This window comes from Populus euphratica, unplaced genomic scaffold (genome assembly GCF_000495115.2).
Source record: "Populus euphratica unplaced genomic scaffold, PopEup_1.0 scaffold65.1, whole genome shotgun sequence".
Classification (NCBI taxonomy): Eukaryota; Viridiplantae; Streptophyta; class Magnoliopsida; order Malpighiales; family Salicaceae; genus Populus; species Populus euphratica.
In genome coordinates, this window is record NW_011499943.1 from 664,514 (window position 1) to 681,601 (window position 17,088).

The 17,088-nt window shown below is 33.1% G+C and overlaps 1 protein-coding gene across 1 annotated transcript; it reads left to right on the forward strand.

Annotated features, from left to right (window-relative positions):
• The first annotated feature begins 10,006 nt into the window (after window positions 1-10,006).
• Window positions 10,007-13,600, forward strand: LOC105137263 (uncharacterized). The gene is made up of 4 exons (XM_011042958.1): window positions 10,007-11,099; window positions 11,214-11,377; window positions 11,815-12,038; window positions 12,238-13,600. The coding sequence occupies exons 1-4, from the start codon at window positions 10,241-10,243 to the stop codon at window positions 12,950-12,952; spliced, it is 1,962 nt and encodes a 653-aa protein (XP_011041260.1). The 5' UTR covers window positions 10,007-10,240; the 3' UTR covers window positions 12,953-13,600.
• The last annotated feature ends 3,488 nt before the right edge of the window (window positions 13,601-17,088 follow it).

Below are 17,088 nucleotides of genomic sequence, written 5' to 3' on the forward strand. Positions count from 1 at the left end.
TTCATCATGACTTTCGTTTCGAGTTAATAGAAAATCATGCATTATTATGCTTCCTATTCGTTGGCATCGCTTCCCTTTCTAGCTTGTTCTCGAGAATCAATGGCCTCCACCGGCATTGACAGCTGAATTTAGCTCAGAACTTAAATTGTTTTGACATCCCAACAAAAACAAGAGAGCAAAAGGAGCAATGGGTGTGGTCCCTTGATCTTTAGTGTGCTAGGTTTATGCCCCGTGGAGGGGAGAAAAATGAACAGAAAGGTCTATATAATGCATGCACGAACACTTATGAGGTCCATGATTATGAGATTTGCAATCCTCAAATAATTGAACTTCATTAATTGCTCGTTACCTCTTAGAAATTATTGGGATCCACTGCTTTTTCCCGTAGCCAGCTAGATCTCATTTTTTCCAAAAGAGATTTTGGATATATCTTGGCACTTGTAATTTAGGTAATGAGATTGGTTTAGATTTATTATTCATTCGGGTGATGGTTACTTAAATAATACAGATATAATATGATATTTAGATTGGAAAAACCAATATTAAATTGATTTATTTTTAGTCTATATTTTTTATATATAATTTTGGTATAAAAATATAGCTATTTTCCTTAATTCACATTTACATACTTTAAAAAAAATATATCCACACAAGAATATATTACAAATGTGTTTATTTTGATTAATTTTAAACTACTCAATTACAAAATTAAAATATTATGGGCCGTCTCTCCAATTAACTATACTATCATCAGCCAGAGTTCAATTAATAGGTCCATCTAGATTAAGCCCAAAACAAATTCCTTGTTTAAATCCTGTTGCAATACAAAAGCAGTACTTGGGTCAGGAAAAGCCCATACATTAGGTTACTTTACATAATCATCCTCTATTCCTCCTTTTTTTCTTCCTTTTCTCTCGCCTAACCCATCATTTCACCAATGCGTATAAGAAATTATCAATTTCAAATCCGTGTTTATAAATGTTCAACTTAGAAAATGAGTTATCTATTGGGAAAATTAGGAACAAATAATCGTACATCAATCTAGCCAGATCAATTCACAATTCACAAGTTTCAATTCTTTTCTGTCTTTGTGCAATCAAAATCAGGATCAAGCAATCAATATATAATACAACAATCATACAAATCAACACTAAGATTTTTACGTGAAAAACCTGATGTGGAAAAAACCATGAAACTGTAGTATACCTAAAAACTTTTACTATTAACAAATAATAGGTTCATAATTTTTCTTACTCAGATTCAACTAATAGCTACAACATATATATCATCAAAAACAATCTATTCCTGGAATACAACAAGATTAAAAAAAAAAGTGTTTGAGAAAAACTTACAACATTGACAACCCCATTTTCTATCAAAACGACCAGCTTTCACTCTACCAATATTTGATCCAACCGTCCAGAATGAAGAGTAACTTGTCTAGAAACTGTTATTAAAATCTCAGCCTAATCCAACGGTGAACGAGATGGAAATTAAATAAAGAAGATAGACTGCTCTGCTGCCTCTTCTTCCTTTCTTTCTCTTGTTTTTCCTTTCTCTCTTCTATTTTCTCTACTGCCTTATACATTGGCAGTTGTATTTTAATTTAAAGAGACAACTCTTACTAATTAATATGGTGGTCCTACTATTACATGGTGTGGGACCACATATAATAAATCTCTCCCTCAAGCACCATGCGAGGAATTCATACTATTACATGGTGTGGGACCACATATAACAAATCTCTCCCTCAAGCACCATGTGAGGAATTCATCATACTGGTGATTAACATGTAGTCTTTAATTTAGGAGGCTCTACCAAGCCTGCTTCCCTTCTGCAAAATTCAAACTTCTCTCTCAGTTAAGGTTTAGTCATTATATCTGACACATTATTATTGATATGGATCCTCTCAACAACAAATGACTTCATCTTCATGGCATCTCGAATCCATTGATATTTAACGTCAGTGTGCTTTCTTCATCTTCATGGCATCTCGAATCCATTAATATTTAACGTCAGTGTGCTTTGATTGAGAGTGAAAAGTAGGATGCTTACTGAGATGGATTGCACTTTGACTATCACAGTGCAACATAAAGTTCTCTTGAACTAGGTCAAGTTCATGTAAGAACTTTTTTATCTATAATAATTCTTTATCCCTTTCAGTAAGAGCAATATATTCAGCCTCTATAGTGGATGATGCAACATATTTTTGCAACCTTGATTGTAATGCGACCGATCCCCTTGTAAACTTCATCAAGTATCTTAATATGGACTTTCTAAAAACAACATCATCAATCATATCTACATCTGTGTATCCATCTAATATAAGTTTATTATTACCAAAATATAAACTGAAATTAGAAGTACTTTTGAGATACCTGAGTATCCATTTCATTGCCGACCAGCGTTCTTTATCAGGATTGGAGAGGAACCGACTAACCACACTAATTACATAAGCTATAACTGGCCTTGTGCAAACCATGACATACATCAAGCTACCAACTGCGAATGTATAAGGAACTTTTTTCATCTCATCTTTTTCTTCATCACTTGAAAGACACCGCTTAAAGCTTAGTTTATTATGGCCTACAAGTGAAGAACAAACAAGTTTGGAGTTATTTATGTTGAATCTTTCATGTACCTTTTGAACATATCTCTCATAAGATAGCCACAGTTTCCCCTTCTTTCTGTCACGTGTGATCTTCATGCCAAAAATTTATTTTATCGGTCTTAAGTCTTTCATTTCAAAAGACTTGCTTAACTCTTCCTTCAAAATTTGAATCTTCTTAGAATAATGGTCAATAATTAACATATCATCCACAAATAATAAGAGAATAATAAAGTTTTTATCTGAAAACTTTTTTATAAATACACAATGATCAAAAGTGGTCCTATCATAACCATGATCCACTATAAAAGAATCAAAATTCTTATACCATTACCTTGGAGCTTGCTTTAACCCATATAGACTCTTTTTTAACTTGCAAACTACTTGTTCTTTGCCTTTTTCTTCAGACCCTTCAGGCTGCTCCATGTAGATCTCTTCATCTAAATCACTATGGAGAAAGGCAATTTTCACATCAAGTTGTTCAAGTTCAAGATTCAAACTAGCAGTTAAACCAAGCATAACTCGGATTGAAGACATCTTGACCGCTGGTGAAAAGATTTCTTCAAAATCAATATCATTCTTTTGATCGAAAGTTTTCACAACCAATCTTCCCTTGCACCTTAGTTGCGAGCAATGTTCATCAATTTTTAACCTGAACACCCATTTGTTCTTGAGTGCTCTCTTACCTTTAGGAAACTTCACTAATTTAAAAGTATGGTTTTCATGCAAGGTTTTCATGCAAAGATTTCATCTTTTTTTGCATTACTTTTAACCACTCACTTTTCTTCTCATGTGACATAGCTTCATTAAAACATTCTGGCTCTCCCGTATCAATAATCAATACATACTCATGAGGAGAATATTTGGTGGAAGGTTGGTAAGGTTTGGTTGACCACCTTGATTGTGGCTTATTTGGAGCTTCTTACATAACATGTTCAGTAATAACATCAATATCATCACTAGTTGATTCAGAATCACCAACTAATAGCTCAATAAAAAAACCATCATTATTATCATTTTGCAAATCTCCTTCATGATTCACAATCATCAAAGGTAACTGTGGAGTAGGTCTTGGATTTTAATTAGATAGAATTAAAATGGTAGACTTTATTTTCTTCTTTTGTTAAAATCTATTATTTGCAAGCATCAAAGGTAACTGTGGAGTAGGTCTTGGATTTGAATTAGATAAAATTAAAATGGTAGACTTTTTTTTCTTTTTTTTGTTAAAGTCTTCAATGGTTTGATCTTCAAAGAAGATAACATCTCTGCTTTTAACAATTTTCTTCTCATTTAGATTCCACAACTTATAGCCAAACTCATCATCTTTAGATTCCAAGAAAATATATTGCTTTGTCTTACTATAAAGCTTAGACCTTTTATCTTTGAGAACATGTATAAATGCTCTGTATCTAAACACTCTTAAGTGTGCATAAGAGACATCATTTTCTTTCCAAACTCTATATAAAACATCAAATTTAAGAGGAACTAATTAATAAAGGTTGATCATAGCAACTGTAGTCTTCATTACCTCACCCTAAAAGGATTTAGGCAACTTTACATGAGAGAGCGTACATTAAATTTTTTTAACAATTGTTTTATTCATTCTTTCAGCCACTCCATTTTGTTATGGAGTCTTAAGTGCTCAGCCACTCCATTTTGTTGTGGAGTCTTAAGTGTTGTGGATTCTTAGGAACTGTCTTTTCATCTTGATACCATGTTCCCTGCAATACTTTTCAAAAGGACCCCTGTATTCACCACTATTATCAGCTCAAATACATTTTAGCTTTCTACTAGTTTCTCTTTCAACTTTAGCATGGAAATCCTTAAAGATATCAAAGACCTAATCTTTGGATTTCAAACAAGTGGCCTAAATTTTTCTGAAATGATCATCAATAAAACTGACAAAGTATAATGCACCTCCAAAAGACTTATCAATTATAGAGCAAATATCAGTATGAACTAAATCAAGAACATGTGATCTTTTATGTGAAGGTGATCCTTGAAATGCAACTCTATGTTATTTACCAACTAAATAATGAGTACATGTGTTCAAGTACATACCTTTTAATGGAAGGTAGTTCTTTTTGGCAAGGATGTCAAAGCCTTTCTCACTTAAATGTCCAAGCCGTTTATGTCATAAATTAGTAGAGCAATCTTCAATTGCATTCACCTCCCTTTTAATCACCTAGGCTTGTGACATGTAGAGACTCATCTTCTTCCCTTTAACAACAATTAAAGAATTTATGAAAAGCTTTTATTTACCATCTCCAAAGTAATTGTGATAGCCTTATTCATCAATAGTACCTATAGAGATCAAGTGTAGGCACATGTCAGGTACATGCTTAACATCTTTGAGTAGCAACTTACACCTAATATTGGTTTCCAACCAAATGTCTGCAATTCCCACAACATTAGTCATCCCTTAATTTTCCATCCTAACTTAACTAAAGTCACCTGCATTGCAGGATTTGTAAAAATCATATTGGGGTATAAGATGGTAATAAGCTATTGAATCTGCAACCTAAGTGGTATCTTGACATGCAAGATTAACACAATCATCATCACAAATAATGGCAACATCACCATCAAATACAATTGCAGTTGTACCATTCTCTTCATTCTTATCTTCATCTTTGCCATTTTTATCTCTTTATACTTTCTACAGTCTTTTTGAATATGCCCTGTCTTGTCACAATAATAACATTTAATTCCCTTCCTTGATTGAGATCTTCCTCTTGGCTTTCATTTGCCTTTTCTATTACTAGATTCTTTATTTTGCTTGCCGTGAGAGAACTTACTTTGACTTCTCCCTCGACTTTCCATAACAAGTGCATGAGACTTGGAAATGCTTGTCCCTTTCCTTCCCTTCTCTTCATTGAGGATACTATCCTTCACTTTTTTAAAAGTGATCTTTTCATTCGAAGTAGAATTATTAAGCAACACCACCAAAGTTCCCCAACTATCCGGCAATGAACTCAATAAGATTAGTGCTTGCATCTCATTGGCTAACTCAAGATTCATCAATGACAACTGATTCAGGAACCCTTGGAATTCATTTATATACACTGAAACATCTTCACCATCTTTATACTTTAAATTTACAAGGTCTTTAATTACAAAAACCTTATTTTGTGCATTCTTCTTAACAAGGTTTCTTCCAATATCTTTCAAACTGTATACAATCATGTTCTTGAGAAATATGATTAATGGACTTAAAAGATACCAATTTTCTAACATTAGCGTTTGCCTTTCTTTTAAGTCCATTTCATTTTACCTCATCCATTTCATCAGGCTTTATTTCTTTACACTCAAGTGGCAAAGCCGGATCATTACAATATAAGTGATCCTCCAGCATTGTTTTTCATACAAAATAATTAGGAAAAGTGAGCTTTATCATGCTCAAATCTTCCTTTCTATTTTAACTACACAAGAAATTCAATCTACACAACCAGTGCTTTGATACCACTTTGTTGGAAAAATTAAGAACAAATAACCGGACACCAATCTAGCTGAATCAATTCACAAGTTTCAATTCTTTTTTTCTTTGTGCAATCAAAATCAAGATCAAACAATCAATAAAATAATGCAACAGTCACACAAATCAACACCAAGATTTTTACGTGAAAAACCCGATGCGGGAAAAACCACGGGATCATAATCCACCCAAAAACTTCCACTATTAACAAATAATTGGTTCACAATTGTTCTTCCTCATATTCAACTAAAAGCTATATATATATATATATATATATATATATATCATCAAGAGCAATCTATTCTTAGAATATAATAAGATTAAATAGAGAAGTATTTGAGAAAAACTCACAACACTAACAGCTCTGCTTTCTATCAAAAGGACTAGCTTTCACACCATCAATCTTCAATTTAACCATCCAGAAGAAAGAGTAATGTGTCTAAAAGCTGTTGTCAAAATTTCAGCCCGATTCAACGATGAACGAGCTGGAAATCAAAGAAAGAAGACAAACTACTCTGCTGCCTCTTTTTCCTTTCTTTCTCCCATTTTTCTCTTCTCGCTTCTGTTTTCTCTATTGCCTTCTACAGTGGTAGCTACATTTTAATTCAAAGAGACAACTTTTACTAATTAATCACATGGTGCAGGACCACACACAATAATATCTTTACTTTATCAAAATCATCTAATAAATAAGTTATACATAAAAAACTAATGGATACCATGACAATTTGCAATGAACTTTTTGAACTATCTCCTTAATACTAAGCTTTTTAAACATCATAGTTTGTATGAATTACATTATTAAACTCCACATGCTTTCAGTAATTCGATAGAGAAAATTAATGATTTGAAATGTAACCAAGTTTTAAATTCAATTAATAAATATGTAGGGAGAAAATGTGCTACAATGCTAGCTTATACATGTTTAAATACTAGCTTATACATGTTTAAATACATATGTGTGTTTATATTGTTAAAAAAATAATATAAGTCTCATTTAAAATTTAAAATTTTTAAATTAAATTAAATTTTTTAATATAATATTAGAGTTTTGATGCGTGTATATATATGAACTCCATGATCAGATACCCAAGCAACTGGACCCATTTCATATTAGACCGTTGCAACATTATCCTGCATGAAGGGTTATCACCACTGTCTTGTTTGTGCAAGAAGCTCGTGACCTTTTCTTTTTTTCCCACATCTTTCGGAACTTTTATTAAATGAGTACGTATTTTCGTTTTTAGCATAGATCGAAGACGTTGGAGGCACTACTAATCTCGTCTTCGAAAGGGAAACTGCCCATCAAAATGGGCCAGTGGATGTTATTCTTGATAAGCTTCGGCCAGGTGAACAGCATTTGTCGACAATATTTATTCCTTACATTTCACTCATCCATTACTGTAACAATTCCAGCTGGTTTTTGTCCATTGTTAATTTTCAATCTGGTAACGTAGTATGGGAGGGGACCTTGCCCTCTAGCCGAAGCCAAACCTAGAATCATGCGGGGGGGAGAACTTATATTCTAACCAGAAGCTGCTTATTATATTAGGCATTATCAAAGGCCAAAAGTTGTAGCCTTTCCTAGGAATTAGGATAGGGTAGAATGCTGATAATGAGGACCATGCTTCCATGCCTACTCCTCTTCCTTGGTTCATGGCATCTCACGCATTAAAAAACAAGGGAAAAGGAGAGACAATAGAGACAAGTTTTATCGAGTTGGATTTCCACTCCAACCTCCTTTTTAAGATCATACAATCAGATTCAAAATCCCCATCATGAACGTGACTCTTTTCCTTTGTCTGTCTTCCCGAACCTAAAACGCTCAAAAGGAGGACGCACAGCATTCTTCATTTGGAAAGCATTATTCCCCTTCCCTCTCTTAACTTTTCTAACGCTTTGCATGGCTTTGTAGAATCAATTGCCAGACCACTTAGACAGAATCACCCAATTCACTTCAAATGTGTTCCCTCCAGTGAACCAACTTACACTAAACCTTGTCTTATCTTGGCATTTATAGACCTCTATGCTCACTTTTTGCCAAAACAAAAATATAGAAAGAGAGCCACCCACGTTAGTTTCAATCGATTAAAGGGTTGAAATGTTCTTGTCCATTTAATTTCTTCATAAAGACACAACATTACCCAATTATGACTACTATTATGGCTTGATTTGAAAATAAGATCATCTTTTTTGGCTTTTCAAATCTCTATGATGGATTGTACGTAGCCTTGATAGCAGGAGCTATCTGGAGAGGTGAAGTGTACAATTGCTCTATCATGTGCATGGTATAGTCGTCTGATAATTCTCAATATATATATTGGTATTGATGTCGAAGGTGTACGGAAGGAAGATCCATTGACCTCTATGCCCATGGGACCGGTGTCGTCCCTTTACTAAGAAGAAATGATTGTTCGTAATTATTCTATACACTCAGCATATCGTACTATCAATTCTTGCATAATATCGGGATTCAATGTATAAAAACGTAGTAGAGTTCCAAGTGTATCAATAATTTCTTTTTCTTTTTTTCTCTACAATGTTTCCAAGTGTATAAATTGCTATTATATACATGTACATGTATATAGATGAAACTTTACTATTTTCTAGATCTCTAATGAGAATTATTCATTCATCCCACTTCTTTGAAATAAAGGTGTGGAATATTTTTTCATTCACACAATACTTTTTTCCCAAATGGTCTGTTCTCTTTGTTCTTTTCCTTTTTATTCTTTGTTGAAACTATTTAAAATATAGTTTTGTTGTGAAAACTGCAATAATAATATTGAATATTGCAAAAAAAAAAGTAAGAAAAATACAAAAAATTAACATGTTTTAATAAGATATTCATGTCCACAGGAGTAAAAAGCTATATTTTATTATATATCGAATTTAAAATATAGTTTTGTTGTGAAAACTACAATAATAATATTGAATATTGCCAAAAAAAAAAGAGCAAGAAAAATACAAAAATTTAACATGTTTTAATAAGATGTTCATGTCCACATGAGTAAAAAGCTATATTTTATTATATGTCAAATTAGAGTTACATGATATAATAAATTCTAGTTGTACAAGAGATATTAATAATTTTTAATAATAATTTATTATATTACAGGGATATTGTTCATTCACCTCTTTACCTATCAATCATCCCTAACAATAAAACAATAATTTTTATCCTAAAAAGATAGATGTTCGCTACCCCGTTTTGCTACCCCGTTTTACCACAACATCTATCCATGAGCCACATACTATAACAAGTTAATAAATTTTACTTAGTTCGATAAATCAATCTGGTAACTTGTTATTCAAAACCAAATCTGAGTCAAGTTTTATTTTGAATTAATTTAAATATCGATCTTATTAAACTCAGGTGAGACCTAATAAAACTACTTTAAAAATATTTTTTTAATTACTGTCAAAAATAAAATTATTTCATTAAAAATAAAATTATTTTAAAATTAATCTAATAAATGTATGATTCTGATTAGATTTGATAATTATAGTTTAACAAAGGAGCTCTAGCAATCAAAAAAATTAAATTATAATTAGGTACATACACTTGTATATATAAACTATTGTGCCTTAAAAAACAAAAAACAGTGTGGTATGATTAAATTGATAGTTACAAGACTTAGTCTAGATTAGATAGATTAATTCTTGGATTAACTAGGGTATCTAGATTTGTTGGCTTTTTTTAATAATTTTGTTCAAAATAATGTTATTCTAAATTAAAAAAATAACATTGTTATAAAAAAAAATTATTAATTCGGTTCCTAGATAATGAGTTAACCTACGATGTCACCTAAATGTTTCCGGGTAAACTTTCTATATGTAAATAAATAATGGACACTAATGTAAATATTGGGAATCAAAAAGCTAGGGACCATAATTGCAAAAACCTCAAAAATACCAAAGAGACGTTATGCCAATCCCGCCAGCCACCCCCTCTCCTCTACCATGCCATTAAAGCTCATTCAGTGCCACCATCTTTCTTTCCTTCTTTCTTTCTTTCTTTCCCTAATAGATGCAGCTTTAAATGCGCACACACCACTTAAAACAAATTTAAACCTCTTATAACGCTCCTCAAACATCCACTTCCCCTCTCAGATCAGACCAGACTTCTCTTCTTGTCTGGTTCAACTCTTCACTTCATGGGCTGCTCCCCTTCAAGAATTGACCAGCTCCCTGCGGTATCTCTATGCCATGACCGCTGTAAGTTCCTTGAAGAAGCTCTCTACCAAAGCTATGCCCTCGCTGATGCTCATGTTGCTTATATGCACTCCCTCAAGTCCCTTGGCCCTACCCTTCGCCGTTTCTTTGATCAAACCCTCATCAATGATCAGTCAGATTCTCAATCTAATGGCGATCCCGAAACTGTTGCTAAACTCAGTAAACCCTCTTCACCTGATAATTGTCCCTCAAGTTCAACAAACTCGGAGACTTCTCACATTGATTTTCCTTCTGATTTAGAAGATGATGAATTTAGAGACAACAAAGATTTTGATTCACTTCATACAATCCAACAAAATCAGTTTAACTCATATTCTTATGATCACCGTGACTATAATGGGTACGATTACCCAGCATGGAAAACTCCTCCACCTCCGGCTTCAAGTAGTTCAGCCTGGGATTTCTTGAATTTCTTTGAAACATACGAAAGATATGAATTACCAGCCAAAGATAGGGAATTTGTGAGAGAAATTCGTGGAGAAGATAAAAGTGGTAAAAGTCGAGAAGAAGATAAAAGGGGTGTGAGATTGAAGGCAGAGAAAGGTAATGCTGTGAAACAGAACAAGGTTGATGTGGTAGAAGAAAAGAAAGTTGAATCTGTGAAAGAGGAGAGTAAAGAGAGTAAAGATTTGGGTCAGCAGGCTAAAAATCAAAGTGTCTTAGAGATCATGAAGGAAGTAGAGGTCTTGTTTGACAGAGCTGCAGAGTCAGGAAATGAAGTTCTAAAGATCCTTGATGCAGGGAAATTCAGATATTATTCCAAGAATTCTGTCTACAAAGGTATCTTTGTTACATTCTTTTTTGACATAACTTAATTTCTTGTTTAATAATTAGTCTGCTAGCATTAAATATTGTCAAGATTACGTAATTTGCTTGTTTTTTTCATCTGTAAAGGAATTTCTTCCAAGACATTGCAAACTGTTAGTCCATCTTTTTTGGAGAAGAATGGTCCTGTTCATGGGAGTTTTGGTGAGGATTTGGGTATATTTTCAGTGAATCTGTCTTCAACTCTTAGGAAGCTGTGCTTGTGGGAGAAGAAACTCTATGATGAAGTGAAGGTATGCTTTACTCTTTTCCAAGAAGAATTTGATCCTGCTTAATTTCTTTTTATGTTTGCTTTGTTCTTTTTCTTTTGCCTCTTTTTGGAATGCTTCCTAGTCTACTAGGCAAGAAGGGCAACTGCTTGGCAAATATGAGGTTAAAAATTGAAACACCACCCATCTCTTTCTTACTAAAGCAATTAGTAATTCCTTTTTAATCATTAGTATGTTAAATTTCATGTGTTTAAATTTAATTTTCATATAATTTGAACTATAGTTGACACTGTGTATAGCGAAGAAAACGCAGAACTTTGTCCCACGTCAATAGTTTCTGAGTAGAAATTTGTATTCAAGCACAAGTACTTTGGATTGGCTGCTATGATTAGCTCTGCATTTTGTCTGATAATTCTTTAGACTTGTAAAGGAGTAAATGCTTAGAAGGGATTTTATTGTAGGCTGAGGAAAAATTGCGGATCATTCACGCGAAGAACTGTAGGCAGATGAACAATTTGGACGAGAAAGGTGCTGACGCCAATAAAGTTAACTCCACTCGATCTTTACTCCGGATGCTGTCTACTAAAATCAAAGTTGCTATTCAAGTAATTGACAAGATATCAACAACTATCAATAAATTGAGGGACGAAGAGTTGTGGCCACTGATCAGTAACTTGATTGAAAAGTATGTTGTTGTTTAATTTGTAGTTGATGCCACTGAGCTTTTAATTTCACTTCGTTTTGATGTTTTCTTGTAGATACATTGTTGCTTCTTTATTAGGAATTGCTGGTCTGCAGCAACTTTTAAGATGTAGCTTAGCCTTGTTGCTTGTCTGTCTTGTATTTTCCCTGTGCCGGCTAACATCGCTTCGCTTAAAGCACAGGTTACTCGGTATGTGGAAAGTTATGCTAGAATGCCACAGATGTCAGTCCCAGGCAGTTGTGGAAGCCAGGAGTTTGGATGCCATTGCATCCAATGTGAAGTTCAGTGATGCTTGTCTCGAAGCAGCGATACAACTCAAGATTGAGCTGCAAAATTGGAATCTGTGCTTTTCCAATTGGATCATTGCCCAAAGAGGCTATGTCAAAGCATTGAATGGTTGGCTTCTGAGATGTCTTCCTTCTGAACCTGAAGAAATGCCAGATGATGTGTCACCACTCTCCCCTGGTAGGGTAGGAGCACCTCCAGTGTTTGCGTTCTGTAACCAGTGGTCACATGCCATTGATAGGGTCTCAGAGATGGAAGTAATTTATGCAATGAATGGGTTTTTCGCTAGTGTAAATCAATATGGGGAACGGCATTGTGTCTACGTACAGCAAAGACTGACTACAGACAAGGACATGGAGAGAAAAATGAAGATCTTGGAGAGGGAGGGGCAGAGGTTGCAAAAGATGATGCAAGCTCGAGGGAAGGTGTTTCAAGCCAGTACGGCTATGCATCAGATCAAAATGACCAATAGTAGCAGTCTTCATTTGGGTCTGAAACAAATTTTTGTAGCCATAGAGCGGTTTTCTGCTGATACCATGCATGGTTACGAGGAGCTTCATTTGCACGTTGAACATAGTAGACCGAGTCAAGAGAATCCAGCAGCTCCTTAATTCTTCACCGGTAACTAGGCATCACATTTGAATTAATTTTGTGCTGAAGCTGTTTTTGTATTCGGTTCACCTACATGAAAGTTCAAGAATTATGCAGTGCATTCCCTTCTTGAAGTCCACAAGGCTGACTTGTGGATTCATTCTTGCCATCCTTTGTTCATGTCACCCCCTCAACTATGGATAGCTCTGATACCAAGTGCAGTAACAAGTAGGGCATCCTGGCTGCAGTATTTGAGCTACAAATATTATATTTAGCGTTTCAGTTCAGCCTCCCATGAGGCATGAATCCAGTGTTTGATTGGATGCAAGTAATATTGCTAGGATTCCTTGACATCTACTTGGGTATGCTTGATTGTCTTCTGTTTTTTTCTCTTCCTCGTGGAACATTTACCCTACCGTGTTTGAAACCTTGCACCTCTATCTCTTTTATCATCACCTGCAGCTTAAATTGTAAGGGTATCATTCCCAGCTTTCTCACTGTTGTAAATTTGTTTCAGACTTTGAAGTTTTTATCCCTCAAGTACTAGAAATTGTTCCTTTTAGCAGTACAGGCTACAGGGGAATCATTGTTGTATACCTGTTTTGTGGTGAATAAAACATTTTTCTGATTCAAATAAGAATATGCAGCAGAATGGATTAGCATCGGCAGTAAGTTATTTTAATTAATTAACCTATCTTTGCCCTAATGTCATTAGCTCCTGTTGATAAATTGAGCACATACCAAGAAAGCAAATGGAATCCTCAATTCCTGTTTACATGTTTATTTGGGTTTAGCTCCGCACGAACTCTAACGCAATTGACTCTTTTTTTTTTCTTTTTTTTTTTACGTTTTGCATTATTATTAACCTGGCACAGCATGCTGATCGATCTATAACATTGGTTGGGTGGGAAAAAAAATAATATTATTTTAATATATTTTTAAATAAAAAACATTTTAAAAAATAATTATATCTTGACGAGTTTTTATAGCTTTTCCTCGGGAAAAGTAAGGTGCAGGATAATATTTGGCAAATCTGTTCAGCATAGGAAAGAAATCGAATCCAATCAAACAAAGATAAATAGTTTGTATAATTTTGTCAATGAACTTGATAGAAGAAAATTGGATTCTTTTGCCATCGATGTTTAACATAACAAATTTGTCAAACTCGAGACAATGACTCTCAACGCGTGAGGAAACTCTTGTTGTACTCAGGAAGTGTGCACATGCCGCCGAAGTTAGATAAATGGCTCGCGGTTTGAGATGAGGAAAGTTGACAAAAATGGATATTGACTGCAGTTGAAATAAGATTTGGACACATTTTGAGGTTCAGTGACTCTGGAACAGCTTGTCCCTTTCCGAGGAATAATTGATGGATATGTTGATTGGCTAATATATTCGAAATGCAAGAAAGGCTTGTAATAGATATATTAACATATGTTAGAAAAAATAACTCTTGGTTGCTTTGATCTTAATCCATGGCGGCTGGCGGCTCTGCAAAATTCCTCTGCATCTTCCAACCCTACTGGGTACAGAATAACAATGGTAAAACGCAGTTTTATTATGGAGTAATTATCAGTACTCTTAAAACAGGGATTTCAACCTCGTCCTCAACGGTATTAAACCGAACCCTTACAGGATGAAAACAACGAGGATTCTAATTCAAATAAGAAAAACAAGCTAAGAACATGGGATTAAAAAATAACAAAACAGACAAAACAACATTTTTTATCCTAATTTGGAGTGTTTTTTTAGATTCAACTCGTTACAACTAGCTAATCCATTTAAAATTTAAACCTGACTGAATCTAAAATTATGAACCTTTTCTGTTAGCCAGGTTGTATAGCGTGATCATGACTTTTCTTGAATTTGATGGCTATCCACCAAACCCGAAGACAACAAATCCCTGTTGAATTGATCGGATCTCCTGCATCGTGTATCTGGTTAAGGAATTACCCGTTCTCGAACTAGGATTAAAGTGTAATTGTGGTCGATTCAAAGGAAGAAAAAACTTGAAAAATATCTTCGAGCTCTACGTTTTCCGGTGGCGTTTTTCTTTTCTTTCAGGCTGCAGGAGGATGCAGAGGAGGGAATGGCTGGGTGTATAATAGTTATTTTTTAATGTGTTTTTTATTTAGAAATTAATTTTTTTTAAAATATATTTTTTATATTAATATAACAAAATCATATAAAATTATAAAAAATAATTTAATTTTTTTAAAACACAAAAACAAACTAATCTTAGAAGTATATTCTTTCCATCACGCTGTAGTTTTAAAAATCACTTGGCTTCACAGCCTCCGAAGCCTTTAGGGTAAATTAACCATACAATTAAATGAGTGATAGTAGATTTAATTATTTGCTTAGCAATGATGGTTGCATTGAACTTGAAAACTAGAAAAAAGATAAATACCACGAAATCATCAATAGACACGAGAAACAAAAACCTGTAAAGTCGAACATAATTATATATTATAACCATTAATGTTATTTTATTTTTCATCTTCATATTGAATATTTCGTTACATGTAACATAACTCTAAGAAACTATGGTAATGTGCCACGATTTTATTCTGAATTTCTTACAGCAATTTCGATTGAGAATCTTGGCAATATAAATTTTTAAATAATGGATTGAGCATATTGTATTTGAATTAGTTATTCAAATATTGTTGACATTTTTTTTTATATCAGTTTAACTTATTAGAATACTAATATGTAAATTCGACGAAATAAAAATAAATAATAAGATAAAACAAAAAATAAAATATATAAAAATTTACTTAGTTCATTCAATTTAACTCCATCCACTAACAAGTACAAGTATAGAAAAATTTTATTAAATAATATAAAAATTATAATTTCTCTTTACTAATAAAAAACAAATAAAATCTCTCTATTATTTAAAAAAAATATTTCATTTACTCTCCTTATAAATACATTATAATTTTGTGCGATTACTTTTCTTCTCTCACTCTCCTCTTCTTCTCTTTTATTTTTTTCTTATGGTGTATATTTAAGGTTTGAATATATTATTTATTTATATCTTATGGTGTATATTTAAGGTTTGAATACATTGTTTATTTATAAAAAAAAAAAATAAGAGGATAAGGATCATAAATCATGACACCAATTATAATACAAATTATACTAATAATTAATTTTCATTTATATTCCATTAATTTTGCAACAATTCATTTTCTATTTATTTTTGTTTAACAGCTTATCTTCCATCAATTAAATGAATTTAATTAAGTTGGTTAAATGATTATTTAGTTAAAATATCATTTACATTTTATATTGAAATTAGACAAAAATATTATTAACTTAAGATTATTAATTTACTGAAAACGTACGGTAGTGTAATGGGTTAAGCATGGTTTATAGTTATGTTTTAAAATAAATTTAACTTGAAAATATATTTAATAGTTTTTTTAATACTTATAATGATTTTAATATCCTGGTATTAAAAATAAAGGAATATTTTAATTAAGTTTTAAATAAAAATATCTTTAAAAAACGCCGATCAACACGACATCAAACACGCGATAAAATCTAGCCTGGCAATCGTGTCTGCAATGGTAAGCATGATGTCACGCTGCCAGGGCATTAGGCTTGCGTGCAAGATTTCTGTTCGGGCCAGAGTACACGTCATGGTATGAAACGAGGCCTCAGCAGTGAAAAAAGAAAAGCCCAAAAACTCACGAAACTATATAACCACGTTTTCTCGCTTATACTCGCACCGCGATGTCTGTTTCACGCGGGGTATTTTTACTGGGAGGCCGTCATATATTTTATCCATCAATGATTAGCTATGTTCAATGTTATTAATCCCAGTTTAGTACGTTAAGTAAATCTGATTACTCATTAACTCGTTTTTCTTTCTTAGTTTTTATTTAATTTTAAATTAAATTAAATAAAAATTGTTGTAATATAATATAGTTGATAAGCTCGGTTTAATTTTTAAATGAAACAATATCATTTTATTTTAAAAAAATAAAATATTATTTTAGAGAATTTTCTTTTATTTTTACTTAGGTATCTTCACATTCAATGGGGAGGTGACACGATGAAAAGATTGATGTCTTCTCTCAAGTACAGGAGTGTCGAAGTAATAAATAACCCGGCAAAACCGGGGTCAAACCACAGGGAGGTTAAT